The following is a 17023-nucleotide window of genomic DNA, read 5'->3' as shown; positions in this document are numbered from 1 at the left end:
AGAAGAATCACCACTCTGATCTCCCCCAACATGACACCCAGAGTCTACAGCATTAAGATTCACTGGCTATATTTCTTTGCGCGCATCCATAACAGATTACAAAATTTCCTACCTTATGTGGTACAAATCAAAGTATAAGATAAAATTAGTCACAAAAAATATGAAATATCAAAACTAAAATTTACACACCCTTCAATATTTGTTGATATTTTCATGTAGCAACATCCAACAACATTGATGAATACAGCATCAGGGCAACCAGTAAAGAGCTTTAATAAAATAGGTGCCAAATCACCACAAGGATGTAAGCCAATTATTCCAAATTTTAAATCATTTTCACCAATTCCATATGCATTCCTCAGTTCCTGAAAATGACATAGCAATAAAAATACACAATCAGATCTTTTGAAGACCTAAATATTAAAAAAAACTCACTCACAACCCATCCTTTCTATTTACTAGAGAAGAGAATAAAGGTGATGTACTAGGTCAGTTTGGACAAGGATAGGCATCGCCCACTTAATTGCAGAAAGATTTCATTTGATAATACTTCCTCTTCACTTATTTTGCCAAAAATACGAAGGAAAGTTTAAGGCAAACAGGATCACAGAGAGAATCATCAGACAGATGTGAACAAAATAGTGCTGGTGCTAAAGTTTTTACAGTTGACCATTTACCACACAGCTATTCAATTCCCCTTACGGTACTTATTACTAAAGCTTTTTTTTGTCTCTCTTTATATTTTTCCATTTCTTTCTTAATACCTTCATCTATCATTGCATTCTATACTGATATATCAATATAAATTCTGACAGCAGATGAAATCTTTGACAAATAATATGTCCAAATGCAGATAAGCATGTGTCTAAGACAAGTGCATATTATATGGACATATAATAAACACAATTTCAAATTTTACTAACAAAGAAGATCTTATTAAGAGTTGATTCAAAAACAAAATAATATGGAATCGTATAGAAACTGCAACTGGAGAGATATGTGACTTGGAGTTACTGATTTTCAAATGATTTTGTGTATTGCCAAGGTTGTTTCGACTACGGTACACTGCAAAAGTTGCACTGTGAAGCCCTTACAATCCTCCATGCTGTCCGGATCTTTCCCCATGTTATTTCCATATTTCTGGGGTCCTAAAGAAAGACATTTGTGGCTGCAGATCTGCTTTGGACAACGAAGTGCACATCTGGGTACAATCACCGTTCTGCAGGCAAGTGCAAACTGTCTCACAGTGGGATAAATGTATTAACATTTATGGCAATTATTTTTGAAATAATAAACAGTTAACTTACTTTTTTCCATCTGTTTCATTTTCATTTGACTGTCCCTTATAATTAAGCATTTTTCTATGTTGAAAGTGTTTAATGAACCTCTGTAGCACAGCAAACCAAATACTTCTAATTTTTCTATGATACAAATTTCATTTCTACATAGAACTAGACTGCAAATGAAATGTTTTAGGAACTCTAAGTTAATATATAGCACCCTAAGAGTTCTCTATCTTTGCTCTATTTCATCCTCATTCTTCTTAGAATTTTGCACTTCTTATTGCATTCTATGTTATTAATGTTTTGTACTGGTTTACAAATGCCATGAACGATCTTTTCCTGACATTTTCTATCACTAACAAAAAAGGAAAGAAGTTTTCAGTTTAATGGCCCATTTATAATAATGTCATTAAAGACACAGCTCAAGCTTGGAATGAACAAAGATAGGGCAGGGTCTTGGCCATTTCCTTTTCAAAGGAACAGTCTGTGTTAAGTGATGTAGGAAAGCTACAGAAACTCAAAATAGGATGACAAGGCAATGATTTGAACACTTTCACTACCAAATACAATTTCACCTTCCTGATAACCAGTGCATCTATCCCATTCCAGTTACTTATAAAAATGGTAGAATTGTTACCTGATTAACTCCAATTTTTCTAAATTAACTTCATCAGTTCAAAAGACAAGCTGATAATGATCCAGAGTTTCTGATTTTCTTTGAAATTTGGCAGTTTATTATTCTTGCCACCAACATAGAAACTTGAAATATCAATCAAAAACTGTGATAGTTCTTGGTAGTGTTTAATTGACTTTGTATACCAAATTGAATAATATTCCAGTTCTTAAATTCTCCATCACATTAGTAATTATGGAAGTATGAATCCTGATGTCTTCTTCGAACTTAAACAGATTAACTGTCAGTAAAACTTATACTTAAAAAATGATCAGCTGTTTATGCCACTCAAGCTACTTCCCCATGTTTACAGTATTAAAGCACCATTGCCTTCTTCTACATGTGTACTCATGAAAGCACAATGCACATACATGACCACTGCTACTGTCCACTGAGGTCAGACTCTGAGCAGCCTGGCAATTGTTCACAGTGTAACCTCAGTGGCCAGAAACAGTGATCACGTGTGTGTGAGCTGTGCTTAAGTGAATGTATGTGTGTGTTTTGTCTGCTTTAGAAGAAGGCCTTTTGGCCGAAAGCTCACATGTTCAGCAACCTTCCTGTTGTGCCTGTCAGCTACTCAAAATCTCCTTTACATGATTAGTGAGTACTTCCCCTTCTCATAATACTGTCATTATTCCAATTTCTCATATTTCTTTCTTACACACACATGCACTGCATTTTCACACTAATTATTTCTTAATTCAATATGTTAGACTCCTCTTCCACTGAGGCACCTTTTATCACCATTACCTAGCCTAGTGGTTAATGCAGAAATTTGATTTCATTTAATCATCTCCAGAGTTTTCAGTGTCTAGCTTTGAAGATTGTACTAACAAGTTGAGTCTGTGATGTGTACTATGTGTACTGCACAGAGACAGACAGACAATATTTTGCAGTTTCCTCAGTGTAAAAATACTTTGCCATGTCACTCCCATGTCCTCTTCCTCTGCTCCACACCATGTGCTGCAACTATTTTGTCTCACAATAAATGGCAAATGCACGGACTTGTTCCAAGTTGTTTCTGCTACTGGTTATCTCTCAGTAAATTTATATACAGGAACCTTACTGCTGTTGTCTGAACAAGTAACACTTGTTATGTTTTCTATATGACTCACATAATTAACACTACAATGGCAAAACAGCTGTCATCATGCATGCACTAACACAAAAATCAATAAAATCAATTTTAAATGTAGCCCAAACACATTGTTCAAAGAGGTGTACCAGAAACGCACTGTGCTGCCTAATGATTCCAGCTGAAGTGACTGAGGATAGTGTGTGGCAGCATTAAATGTTAGAGGCATTCAAATCTAATATGGTGACCTTTTTTAGTAATTAAGTTTCAGCTGGTGCTTCATCATTGCCAATTCACGATATTTGAGCTTACATCTGCATCCTGCCATGCACTATACTCCAGTGTCTTGTCTCTGAATAAACCTTCCTGGCACATTAAAACAGTGTGCCAGAATAAGGCTAGAAACCAGAAACTTGCCTTCTCAGTCTGTCACACAGATTCCAGAGTATTCAATTTTAAATACTTTTGGCGCAATTTTAATTTTTCAAATTTCTCCAAATGAATTATTCCCTCAGCAAGGTTACTTCCTTCAAAGTGCGCTAGTGCTCCACCTTTAATGACCTCAATTGCAACAAGTTTGCTATTTCACTGATTTATGTGTTGCCAGCATAAATTTTACAAAGCTAAGGTTTTATGAAAGCTCCATTAACATACAATGCTGAACAGTCCTCAGACGCGAATTAACATACCAGTTCTAAGAGATAGTTCCTCCACGTAAGAAGGATATCTCACAAATGATGTAGGTACTGGTGAAAAGGGGAAGCTAACAGGAGAATAAGGAAGGCCGATAGGAATGCTAAATCCCTTCCCAGCTAAGGTATGTGTTACCAAACTCCATGTCAGAACACTTATTGCTATTATTATTAAAAGACTTCTGAAGGCTTTTGTGTTATTTCTCCAGAGGGCAACTGATACAGTGACTTAATAATCACATCACTTTTTGTGTTTTCTGTTCTAAATTTGAGTAATTTATGATTCAGTGTTTTGAGTAATTATGCTTTTACACACCTTTGAAAATTTCCTCTTACACATAACCCAAAGAAAGATCTCAGATTTCTATTGTCACCAGCTTCATTAAATATACTATTTTCTAAGTAAAGATCTTTTTATTATTTGCAGTAAAGTATAGAATTCACAATTTTGTTCAAAGTTACTTTAATTTTTTTTCACTGTTTCATTCCCTCTAACATACTGTAATTATTAAGCATAAACATTCATCTAGTAAAACTATTGACTGTAAATAGCTATCACTATCATATACGATTTTATATAGTTAACACACAAGTAATATATTTTAAAGCATAAAATTCAAAAGTTGAACATTAAGATCTCATTAAGGATATTTGACTGTGAAAAATATCAGACTGTGACTCCACAATCTATGGGTGGTGTCTTCGACTAGTAACAATACCAATACCAATACCAATAATAATAATAATAAATAATAATAATAATAATATGGGTCCCAGGCTCAAACCCAGCCACTGCTTAAATTTTGTTAAAAACCATCAGCAATTAGAGCTGAAGACTTCCGGCATAAGAAGTCATCTGTGCTGTGCCAACGGTCTAACCACAGAGGGCAGAGGAGCAGACAGAGGTTCAAGGCACTCTCTTGTTCTTTGAGTAGGAAACTGTCACACGAAAGGTTGAAGAATCAGCAGTGATCATCGGAATGAGGATGCAGAAGGCAATGGGTACCACACATATGTGTAACCACCGCTCATGTGGCCTGTAACTGAAAACGTCATGATGATCTCTCCATCTGCAAAAGATTAACCAATGAAGGAATAACATTCTACGACTCGGTGCATGGAATGCCAGAAGTCTGAACATGATAGGGGAGCCAGAAAATCTGAAATGGGAGATGCACAGGCTCAATCTAGATATAGTGGGAGTCAATGAAGTGAAATACAAACACAGAATTTAAGGATCTATGGTCAGACAAATATAACGTAATATCAACAGCAGTAGAAAATGGTACAGCGGGAGTAGGATTTATTATGAGTAGGAAAGCAGGGCAGAGTGTGAGCTACTGTGATATTTCAGTAATAGGGATGTTCTTATCAGATTTTACTGCAAATCAGTGCTGAAAACAATGGTTCACATACATACATCAATGTCGTAAGCAGAAGATAAACAGAGAGAGAAAGGATACAAGGATTTCGATTGGGGAACTTGTTGAGGGTTGAGGGTTGTAGCATATCCAAAATGTTAACTGAGCAAGCAGTAATGGAAAACAAAGAAAAATTTAGAGTAGGAATTAAAGTTGAGAGAGAAGAGATAAAAACTTCTGAGTTTTGCTGATGACACGGTAATTCTGTCAGAGGCAACATAGGACTGGGAAGTACAGTTGAACAGGATGGGCAGCATCTTGAAAGGAGTATACAAGATGAACACCAACAAAAGCAAAGCAAGCATAATAGAATGTAGTCAAATTAAATCAGATTATTCTAGGGGAATTACATTATGAAATGAGACACTAAAAGTAGTAGATGAGTTTTGCCATTTGGGCAGCAAAATAACTGATGACAGCTGAAATAGAGAAGATGTAAAAAGTAGACTGGCAATACAAGATAAAATTTTCTGAAGAAGAGAAATCTGTTAACATCAAATACAGAGTTCAGTGTTAGGAAGTCTTTTCTGAAGGTAATTTCTGGAGTGGAAGTTAAACATGGACAAATAAATAGTTTAGAAAAGAAGAGAACAGAGGCTTTTGAAATGTGGTGCTACATAAAAATGCTGAAGATTAGATGGGCATATCACACAACTAAAGAGGAAGTACTGAACAGAACCACAGAGGTAATAAATCTGTGCAACTTGACTAAAAGAAGGGATTGGTTGACAGGTCACATTATGAGAATAAAGGCATCACCAGTTTAGTACTGGATGGAAGTGCGAGAGGTAAAAATCATAGAGGGGGACCAAGAGATGAATACAGCAAGCAGATTCAGAAGGATGTAGGTTGCAACAGTTACTTGGAAATCAAGAGCATTGCACAGGATAGAACAGTCTTCAGAACAAATACCACAACAACAGCAACAGTAACATTAAATACAGTATGTAAAAGGAAATGAAAATCTGATAACCATGAGGGATTGGTACATAGGTGGAGGGGAAGAAATAGAAGGATTATAGGAAAATATGGGCAATGCAGTAGAAATTAGGAGAAAGACAAACTGAGCTATGCAATAAATTTCAGATGGCAATAGCAAATCCTCTGTTCAAGAATAACAAGCAGAAAACATATATTTAGAAAAGACCCGGAGACATGGGAAGATTCCAGCTGGATTACATCATAGTCAGACAGAGAGTCCGAAATCTGATGTTGGATTGTATGGCATAACCAGAAGCAGATATAGATTCAGATCATAATTTAGTAATGATGATGAGTAGACTGAAGTTTAAGAGATCATATGTAAGTATCAGTGTGGAAGAGAGTGGGATACTGACATACTGAGGAATAATGATACACATTTTGAAGTTCTCTAAGGATGTATATAGTGCAATAAGGAAAATCACAGTAGGCAGTTAAGTTGAAGAGGAGTTGACAGCTCTAAAAAGGTCAATCACATATGTTAAGGAAGTCAGGCACAGGAACAAGGAAGGCAAGACAACTTGAGTAACAGGATAAATACTTGATACCAGCACACAGTAAAATTTCATTCTGAATATTTCAACTGATCAATGAAAGCAGGAAGTACAAAAAAGTTCAGGGAAAGACGGGAATACAGCAACATAAAACACTTTGGAATGAAATAAATACCAAGTGCAGGGCAGCCAAGGCGAAATGGCAGCAGGAAAAATGTGAAGAAATTGAAAATGAAATGATCGCCGTAACGACTGACTTAGTATATAGACAAGTCAAAAAAACAACCTTCGACGAAATTAAAAGCACGGGTGGTATCTTTAAGACTACAATGAGAATACCATTGTTACGCGCAGAGGAGAGAGCAGATAGGTGAAAAGAGTACACTGAAGGTCTCTATGATGGGGAGTACATGTCAGAGAACTTGACAGAAGAAGAAACTGGAGTGTAAAAGGAAGACATAGAGGATCCAGTATTAGAGTCGGAATTTAAAAGAGCTCTGGAAGACTTGAGATCACATAAAGCAAAAGGGATAGATAACACTCTATCAGAATTTCTAAAATCACTGATCAAAACGGCAGCCAAACAAACATTCAAGTTGGTGTAGAATCAGTGAGATTATCAACAAACCATCAAACATTTGGAAAAATATTACCCACACCAATCTAAGACAGCAAGGGCAGATAGGTGTGAAAACAAGTTTCTCAGCGAATCTTGACGATGAACTCCTCTCGGGTTATCAGCCGAGTCAAGGTGTCATCCTGTGTCGGCAGCACCAGTTACATGCCTCGGGAGGGGTATTCAACCCGTGCTGGGGGGATCACCGTCAGTGGTTGTGGTGGCACCCTGCAGCCTGGCATGCCCAGGCAATATCCGATCCACTGTCTTCGCCGGTTTCACACTGTAGAATTCTAGTCATATTTTTGTTGAATCCCAAACGGTATTAAGTTGAAAACCACTATTTCCATTGAGAAGGTTATCAAATGCTCGGATCTTCACAGCCTCTTTAAAGATCGAATCCCAGAATCCGTTTGCCCTGCACAACAGCTTTGTTTGTTCAAAATCAAACATATGATTTTTATTGAGACTTGTGTTCTGCCACTGGAGATTTCTCCGTTTGCCCTTGGCAAACGCTCCTTCCGTGTTCTGAGCAGTGCAGCGATATACATCGCTGCGTTTGGCTGATGTATTGTTTACCACACTTGCAGCTGATGCTGTAAACTTCCAGGTGCCCGTATTTCAAGTTTATGCTTCACTGAGCCCAGCATATTCCTCATTTTGGCCGATGAGTGAAAGATGGTTTTAATGTTGCAAATTTTTACCACGGGTGGCCCAGCATACAGAAGGAATGCCAAGTGCTTGGTGTCTTCCTTGCATACACCTTCTCTCTCCTTCTCGCTTGGTTGGAAAGTGTGTCTTATACGTATCTCAGAATAGCCATTCTCATGAAATGTTCAGAAGATAGACACTCCTTGTCACACATGTCTTGTACTCTGCGCACCACGATGGTGAAGATGGATTTGGATTGTGTTGGATGGAGGCAGCTACTGGCATTAAGGTACAGGCATTTTTGTCAAGTTCAATAGCCAAACACCTGGCACAGCTATTCAAACCTCTTGTGGGTCATTGTCTTCATCATGTCAAAAAGCTGGTGGAGTTTGTGAAGACACTTCAAAGAACACTTCTGGACAAAGGTGACATCCTAGACAGCTTTGATGCCACGCCCCTCTTCACAAAGGTACCTCTTAAGGAGTCCTTGACGTCAATGCAGACACAGTGGAACTGTTCTGCCAAGAACTCACTGTTACATACTTTCAATTTGGTGGTAAATTCTACCAACATATAGACCATCTTTTGCTTATCAGTCAAAATCAAGAATATGCTGAGCTCAGTGAAGGATAAACTACGAATATGGACACCTGCAGTATACAGCATCATCTGTGATTGTGGCAAGCAATACATCAATCAGACACAGTGATGTGTATCCCAGTGCTGCTCAGAGCATGTAAGAAGTATTCGCATAGGCCAAACGGAGAAATCTGCAGTGGCAGAATACCAGAGGGTATACGTGGACAAGAAAAAAAAAATTCCCGGATTTCTCGATTAAAAATACACTTTCTCCCAGATGAAAATAAACTTTTTCCATGTTAAGTGACAGTATACTTTTCATCAAACAGTAAAACTTATCAAGCCTTTCAATGGTTATGGTTTTAACACTGGCGTAAATTTTCCCGGCACTTTAGAAAACGAAACTCAGGAAAAACACATGCTTTGGAAAGATGTCTGACGTGCAGCAACGTGTACACTGTATATTTTCATATTACGAAAGTATAAATTCGAATTCCACCAAATATTGCATGTTACTTTCCGAAGCACTGAAATCAAGATTGTGATGAGCTTTTGTAAGCCTGTCATAGCTCATGTCACGTGATCTCGCCAGCCAATGACAGCAGATATTCAGAGTATACCTTGATGCAATAATTTACCAACATATGTATTGTAGAAATTTATTTTATTTTATGAATTTCTATGTGCTACCAGTTTCGGCATTACATTGATGCCATCTTCAGGCCCCACTCGTCATAGTCGTAAAATCGCTATACACGGAAGGAGCCATATGACCGGATCTGTGAATCAAATCATCCTGCAACAGCTCTTGGTGGCCAGGCGACACAGACTGAGGACAGAGAATAGGACATGTGATGCAGTCAGCCAACAGCAACATCACTGTTAAGTAGCGTGAACACACAAATAGGAAAAGGTAATGGTTTAAATTAATATACATAGTGTTGCTACAAAAAAAGAAAAGCTTTTCACATACAATATGGTCTCAAAGATTAATAAGCTGCAAGAGAAGCTAAGCTTTCACATATAATGTTGATCTTTTTTGCACTTGTTACACTTTAAAATACATCACACAATTGTGCCAGAAAAATTTTTAACAATGACATAAATGTCCAATCTTCTGGGCTAGAAATTATTCTGAATGGTCGTCCTCATGGAGTTGATTTTTAAATGAGAGTCAAATGCTCTGTGATTTAAGAAATTCATCATACATTCTCACACATAATTCATCTTGCGTAAAAGGAAATTTACTTTGAAAGTAACGCCTTTGAAACAACCATTTGCAATATTTTCCCACAACCTGTTAGAAATAGGTTCATTTCAGTGGTTGCCAGAGACCGTGAAATAACAGACATCACTGCGCTTGCGCAGCAACGATGACGCAGGAAGCTCGTATTTTCGTACATGTAAAACGTTAAAAGTTCTTACATTATGTCACAAAAGAAACAAGACATTAGGGGATACTCCAAGAGCATCAGAATTTCATGAACCATACTAAAATAGATAATTCAGCTTGAATTTCACATTCATATGTCCAGATTTGGATGCCAATTTTCTTGTAGTACCAGTACTTTATTATCTTATGTTTGGTTCTTTATTATGGTATAATGCCATATGTGCTACAAGATGAAAACATGCACTTGAAATGGAGCGAACAGTTGAAACTAGCCAATAGTATGGAATTAAATACTTCATTTCAAATAAATTGGCAGTCTCAGCAGAAAAGGTTAATAAAAGCCAAATTTCTTTAGCGAACCGACAAAAATAACTTCATTGTTCTGCAAGGAGATTAATGCTTGACTGTCAGAAAGGTGGGAATAAAATAAAATCTGAAATTAATAACATATTTTAGCCTTCCGTAATTATGTGAATGTATTTTAATTCACCTGATAGCTCCCAGCCACAGAAAGCCGTTTTGTTTTCATTTGACATGAGAGCAATAAACGAAGATGAAACAGCAAAAACCACTAAACGTACACACTGGTCACAGGAGACTACCCACCTTCCCACAACAACTCAGACTGCTCTGTACATCAGCCTTGGATCTACAATATTTCCAAACCGGGGCAATACTAGATAGTGGCGTTCCTCCTCCCTAGAGCGTTTGATGTAGGATGGCAAAAATTTACATAATCTTTCTGAATAGTCTAATACAAAAAACGTGTGTTTGAGGAAATGTGAGACATTTTATTTGGTCTTAAGTGTGCCAAAGTGCAGTGCCATGCCTCGTTCATCTACCACACGTCACTGTATTTTGCTCTGTGGAATTCAAATGTTTAATATTTTGTAATGGGTACCACAAACTATATTCAGGACAGTTGAAATTAAAATGTCCTATGGTGCCCATCCTGCTCCCAGTCGGCCACTCTGGCATCCTGCCCCTCTTAAAACAAACTTGCAATTAATACTGGATGGAAATATTTGTAACCAGGAAAACAAGAACCCTTCAGAAAATCTGCACTCTTTTCTGCCTATTAGCTAATAACTTGCTGTTTCGTGTGCTATTAAATATAGGATACATAAAACCAGTAAAGACAAGAAACAAGCAAAGACAGTTCACATTTCTTCAATCCTTAAGTCCTAGCATTTTTTCCCTCTAACCTTGTAACAGCTTTACATGGCGTACTTTCCTTTCTGCAAAAGGATCTATTACCTCATCAAAGTCCATCAAACAGGAAAACTCAATGTCGTTGCTTAATACTGGTGTGGTTTCTTGATCTGATTACATGTATTTTGTCAGTGTCAGCCAGATAAAACGAAAAAGGCCTGCCTAATATTGCAGCAATTGTAACACACACACCAAATAAACGAGACTGTTTTGGTACAAATAGTCATTTTTATAATACAACAGAATATAATTCACAAAGTACCAATGTCAAATGCCTATTAGGCCTACTAGAAGCAAAAAGTTTTATGTTAGGAAATAGCTTCACATTTCATTCATACTCTCTGGCTTCTAAAGCATGAGATCAAAAAGTGGTAGTATGAAATTTTTATATAAATTTGGAATTGTCATATTCTTCCACAATTTGTGTGATGTCCGTTTCTTCTCCTCCCTCATTCTAACAAACAATCTTGCCATCACTGATTCTGTAACTGTTACTGCCAGTGTTAAAACATATTCTCCAGTTAACTTCACTAACCCGGCCACAATCACTGGTTTAGTTAGCCCACGGTTATTCCCCAGTTGGGACTGTGACTGCTGTGTTAGGATGCGGGTTGAGTTGGCATCCCTTTGCTCCCACCTTCAGGCAGTGTTTGCTTCGGTCACACAGCTTGAGGCTGTTGCCAATGGGCATCACTGTGGGGGTCCGGACGGGGGTTTGTTGGGGAGGGCCAGCTCGTCCCATGCATCCGCCGATCGGACTACAGCTGTGGCTGCCCGGGATACTGCCCACATTGAGGCTGACCCCTCACTCATCTGCAGGTGGTCGCTCATGTCGGCACCAATGATGTGTATCGCTATTGATCGGAGGAAATCCTCTCTGGCTTCCGGCGGCTATCTGATTTGGTGAAGACTGCCAGTCTCACTAGTGGGATGGAAGCAGAGCTCACCATCTGCAGCATCGTCGACAGGGCTGACTGCGGACCTTTGGTACAGAGCCGAGTGAGGGTCTGAATCAGAGGCTGAGACGGTTCTGCGACCGTGTGGGCTGCAGATTCCTCGACTTGCGCCATAGGGTGGTGGGGTTTCGGGTTCTGCTGGATAGGTCAGGAGTCCACTACACACAGCAGGCGGCTACATGGGTAGTAGGGGTTGTGTGGCGTGGACTGGGCGGTTTTTTATGTTAGATGGCCTAGGGCAAGTACGGAAAGGGCAACAGCCTCAAAGGGTGCGGGGCAAAGTCAGGAGCACATGCTGGGACCAAGCAGCAATTGGTATTGTAATTGTAAACTGTCAAAGCTGCATAGGTAAAGTACTGGAACTTCAAGTGCTGATAGAAAGCACCGAAGCTGAAATCATTATAGGTACGGAAAGCTGGCTGAAGCCAGAGATGAATTCTGCCGAAATTTTTACAAAGGCACAGATGGTGTGTAGAAAGGATAGATTGATGCAACCAGTGGGGCCATGTTTGTCGCTGTTAGTAGTAGTTTATACTGTAGTGAAATAGAAGTGGATAGTTCCTGTGAATTATTATGGGTGGAGGTTATACTCAACAACCGAGCTAGGTTAATAATTGGCTCCTTTTACTGACCTCCCGACTCAGCAGCATTAGTGGCAGAAGAACTGAGAGAAAATCTGGAATACATTCCACATAAATTTCCTCAGCATGTTATAGTCTTAGTTGGAGATTACAATTTACCGGATATAGACTGGGACACTCAGATGTTTAGGACGTGTGGTACGGACAGAGCATAGAGTGACATTATACTGAGTGCACTATTTGAAAATTATCTCGAGCAATTAAACAGAGAACCGACTCGTGGAGATAACATCTTGGACCCACTGATAACAAACAGACCCGAACTTTTCGACTCTGTAAGTGCAGAACAGGGAATCAGTGATCATAAGGCCGTTGCAGCATCCCTGAATATGGAAGTAAATAGGAATATAAAAAAAGGGAGGAAGGTTTATCTGTTTAGCAGGAGTAATAGGAGGCAGATTTCAGACTACCTAACAGATCAAAACAAAAATTTCTGTTCCGACACTGACAATGTTGAGTGTTTATGGAAAAAGTTCAAGGCAATCGTAAAATGTGTTTTAGACAGGTACGTGCCGAGTAAAACTGAGAGGGACGGGAAAAACCCACTGTGGTTCAACAACAAAGTTAGGAAACTACTGCGAAAGCAAATAGAGCTTCACTGCAAATTTAAACACAGCCAAAACCTCTCAGACAAACAGAAGCTAAGAGATGTCAAAGTTAGCATACGGAAGGCTATGCGTGAAGCGCTCAGTGAATTCGAAAGTAAAATTCTATGTACCGATTTGACAGAAAATCCTAGGAAGTTCTGGTCTTACGTTAAATCAGTAAGTGGATCGAAACAGCATATCCAGACTCTCTGGGATGATAATGACATTGAAACAGAGGATGACACGCGTAAAGCTGAAATACTAAACACCTTTTTCCAAAGCTGTTTCACTGAGGAAGACCACACTGCAGGTCCTTCTCTAAATCCTCGCATGAACAAAAAAATGGCTGACATCGAAATAAGTGTCCAAGGAATAAAAAAGCAACTGGAATCACTCAACAGAGGAAAGTCCACTGGACCTGATGGGATACCCATTCGATTCTACACAGAGTACGCGAAAGAGCTTGCCCCCCTTCTAACAGCCGTCTCTAGAGGAACAGAAGGTTCCAAATGATTGGAAAAGAGCACAGGTAGTCCCAGTTTTCAAGAAGGGTCATTGAGCAGATGCGCAAAACTATAGGCCTTTATCTCTGACATCAATCTGTTGTAGAATTTTAGAACATGTTTTTTGCTCGCTTATCATGTCATTTCTGGAAACTCCGAATCTACTCAGTAGGAATCAACATGGATTCTGGAAACAGCAATTATGTGAGACCCATTCGCTTTATTTGTTCATGAGACCCACAAAATATTAGATACAGGCTTCCAGGTAGATGCCATTTTCCTTGACTTCTCGAAGGCATTCGATACAGTTCCGTACTGTCGCCTGATAAACAAAGTAAGAGCCTATGGAATATCAGACCACCTGTGTGGCTGGATTGAAGACTTTTTAGCAAACAGAACACAGCATGTTGTTCTCAATGGAGAGACATCAACAGGGGAGTGTTATCGGACCATTGCTTTTCACAATATATATAAATGACCCAGTAGATAGTGTTAGAAGTTCCATGCAGCTTTTTGCGGATGATGCTGTAGTATACAGAGAAGTTGCAGCATTAGATAATGGCAGCGAAGTGCAGGAAGATCTGCAGTGGATAGGCATTTGGTGCAGGGAGTGGAAACTGACCCTTAACACAGACAATTGTGAATACATAGGAAGGAGGATCTTTTATTGTATGATAATATGATAGCAGAACAAACACTGGTAGCAGTTACTTCTGTAAAATATCTGGGAGTATGCATACAGAATGATTTGAAATGGAATGATCATATAAAATTAATTGTTGGTAAGGCGGGTGTCAGTTTGAGATTCATTGGGAGAGTCCTTAGAAATTGTAGTCCATCAACAAAGGAAGTGGCTCACAAAACACTCGTTTGACCTATACTTGAGTATTGCTCATCAGTGTGGGATCTGTACCAGGTCGGGTTGACAGAGGAGATAGAGAAGATCAAATGAAGAGTGGTTCGTTTCATCACAGGGTTATTTGGTAAGCATGATAGCGTTACGGAGATGTTTAGCAAACTTAAGTGGTAGACTCTGCAAGAGAGGCGCTCTGCATTGCGGTGTAGCTTGCTGTCCAGGTTTCGAGAGGGTGCGTTTCTGGATGAGGTATCAAATATATTGCTTCCCCCTACTTATACCTCCTGAGGACATCACGAATGTAAAATTAGAGAGATTCGAGCGCGCATGGAGGCTTTCCGGCAGTCATTCTTCCCGCAAACCATAGGCGACAGGAACAGGAAAGGGAGGTAACGACAGTGGCACATAAGGTGCCCTCCGCCACACACCATTGGGTGGCATGCAGAGTATGAATGTAGATGTAGATGATAATACGTAATCTTTGTTACCTGTTATTCCTGTTAGTCATTTATTTCCACTCTGGTAGTCTGACTCTATGGATTTCGCTAATAGTTATAACAACGCTGATCATTTGCTAACCCAGTCAACCACATATACAGTGACTGGAATTCATCCGTTCGGCTTTATTCTGCTCATCTCCTATAGCCCTGTCCCCTTTTGTTTGCAGGAAAATTTATTTCTAGATGTGACAAGAAGTCCTGTGGCACCCACATCACACTAATTCATTCAGAAGTCAACTCTCAACGAAAGATCCGTACCCAAAGACTGGAAAGTTGCATATGTTGTAACCTCCCCCTCACTTATCGACCTTAATGACAGTGAAAAATGAAACCGCGTGTACCTAATGGGAATTTTGGAAAAGCAATCGTCACCGAAGTTAACCTGTCGGTAAAGAGGGAGGAAAGGGTTACATCTAAATGAAAGGAAAAATGCAAGTGAAACTGGTGGAAATTAATTTTGAAATAGGGATAAAGTTAATAAAGAAAGTAAATGTGTGGCCGTTACGTTAACAATCAACTAGCGGTAATTAGATATTTGAGATTTGGGGAAATTACGGTCGCCAGTCCTATGGGCAATTACTATAATAACTGAAAAAGAAAGGTTATTACACATATAATTAGCCCTAGAAGCGTGGCAACTGAAGGTTGACATGTGTAGTGTGAAAACTGAAAGTTTGTCAGAAGTAATAAATTTCGCTACACTTAATTTAGCAAAAGAATTAATGAAACCGGAAAATCTAAAGTTAATTTAGTGACTGAAGTTAATAGTGAGATTTCTTTCTGAAGCACATCGAAATACAGTTAGTCTTGGACTACCTCAACAATCATTTCTAAAGCTACTTGAATCTACGCAATTTAGAAAGAAGAGATTTAACTTTGAACTTGAATTAAACGACTCTGAACAATTAACAATAGTAAAATTTAGTACGTACCAAGCTGAGCTGCAGTCACAGGTAAGCTAAAATACAGTAACAAAACTCGCACTCTTAATTTGTGCTTGTGTAATCTAACTATTGTAGCCAGCTATGAATACTTAAATTGAACTTTGAAATTAAAGCAGTGAAATGGAATTATGCTGGCGTTTGAATTTCAACGACACTCGGGTTCATTTCGGAAAAGGAAGGGACCCTGCTTGGCAATGCAATTGGAACAATGAGCAACAAAGGTTCATGCTAAGTTGCTGTAATTTAGCGAGGCAAATGGAACAATTTGAAAAGCTGAGGTCTGCCATACAGTTCTGAAACTTTACGTGCTTTTAGTCTTCCTTGTTGGTTGATTGAAGGTTTGAAGCCGTCGATCGAGGAGGTGGCGACAGTCACTCATTGTCGGCCGTCGCTGTTGCAGAAGCTGGATGTTGGCGTGCCTTCTTCTCGACACGGTCACCAGGCGAAACGGGCTCTTGATGTGCGCCAGCTAATGCTTCCCGTCCGCGACACCATGTCAGAAACTATCATCGCGAGTCGAGCGCAATTACATGCTGCCAAACCCCGAAAGCGCGGCAACTCGCTGGAGCGTCACACAACACACCTGCTCCACTCGCTACTCCAGCCAGACTCTCTCTGCCCGCGCTCCACGCGGCAGAGTTAACACTACCAAAGATCCTAAACACTTTGATTCTTCACACGACCTATCGATGTATTCGTTCGATAACATAGTTTTCCCTAGGCAAGACCCAGCGTAAAATACAAATAATATTCGCAAAACAAACCAATTATACATCGACATAAATGCATAAATATATACATATATATATACAAATAGGAAAACAATTACAATATATAAAGGCACAGAAATGTCATATATTCAGGTAACAAAATAAGGAAAACGAATTACAGTACAATAGATGGAAATAGGAGGATATGCATTTCCGGCGTTACAAGGTCACACCAATATTCAAGAAAGGCAGTTGG

General features: G+C 39.1%; 1 protein-coding gene across 2 annotated transcripts in view; it reads right to left on the bottom strand.

The window, feature by feature from the left end:
- The window catches only part of LOC124797865 (methyltransferase-like protein 25B), a 102257-nt gene that overhangs the window by 67696 nt on the left and 17538 nt on the right, over positions 1-17023 (bottom strand). For both annotated transcript variants that reach the window (XM_047260941.1, XM_047260940.1), the window contains exon 7: positions 190-365. In XM_047260941.1, the coding sequence (XP_047116897.1) occupies positions 190-365 (176 nt within the window). The remainder of the gene's footprint in view (positions 1-189; positions 366-17023) is intronic.

Source organism: Schistocerca piceifrons, chromosome 5 (genome assembly GCF_021461385.2).
Source record: "Schistocerca piceifrons isolate TAMUIC-IGC-003096 chromosome 5, iqSchPice1.1, whole genome shotgun sequence".
NCBI lineage: Eukaryota > Metazoa > Arthropoda > Insecta > Orthoptera > Acrididae > Schistocerca > Schistocerca piceifrons.
This window is presented reverse-complemented; position numbering and strand designations above follow the sequence as displayed.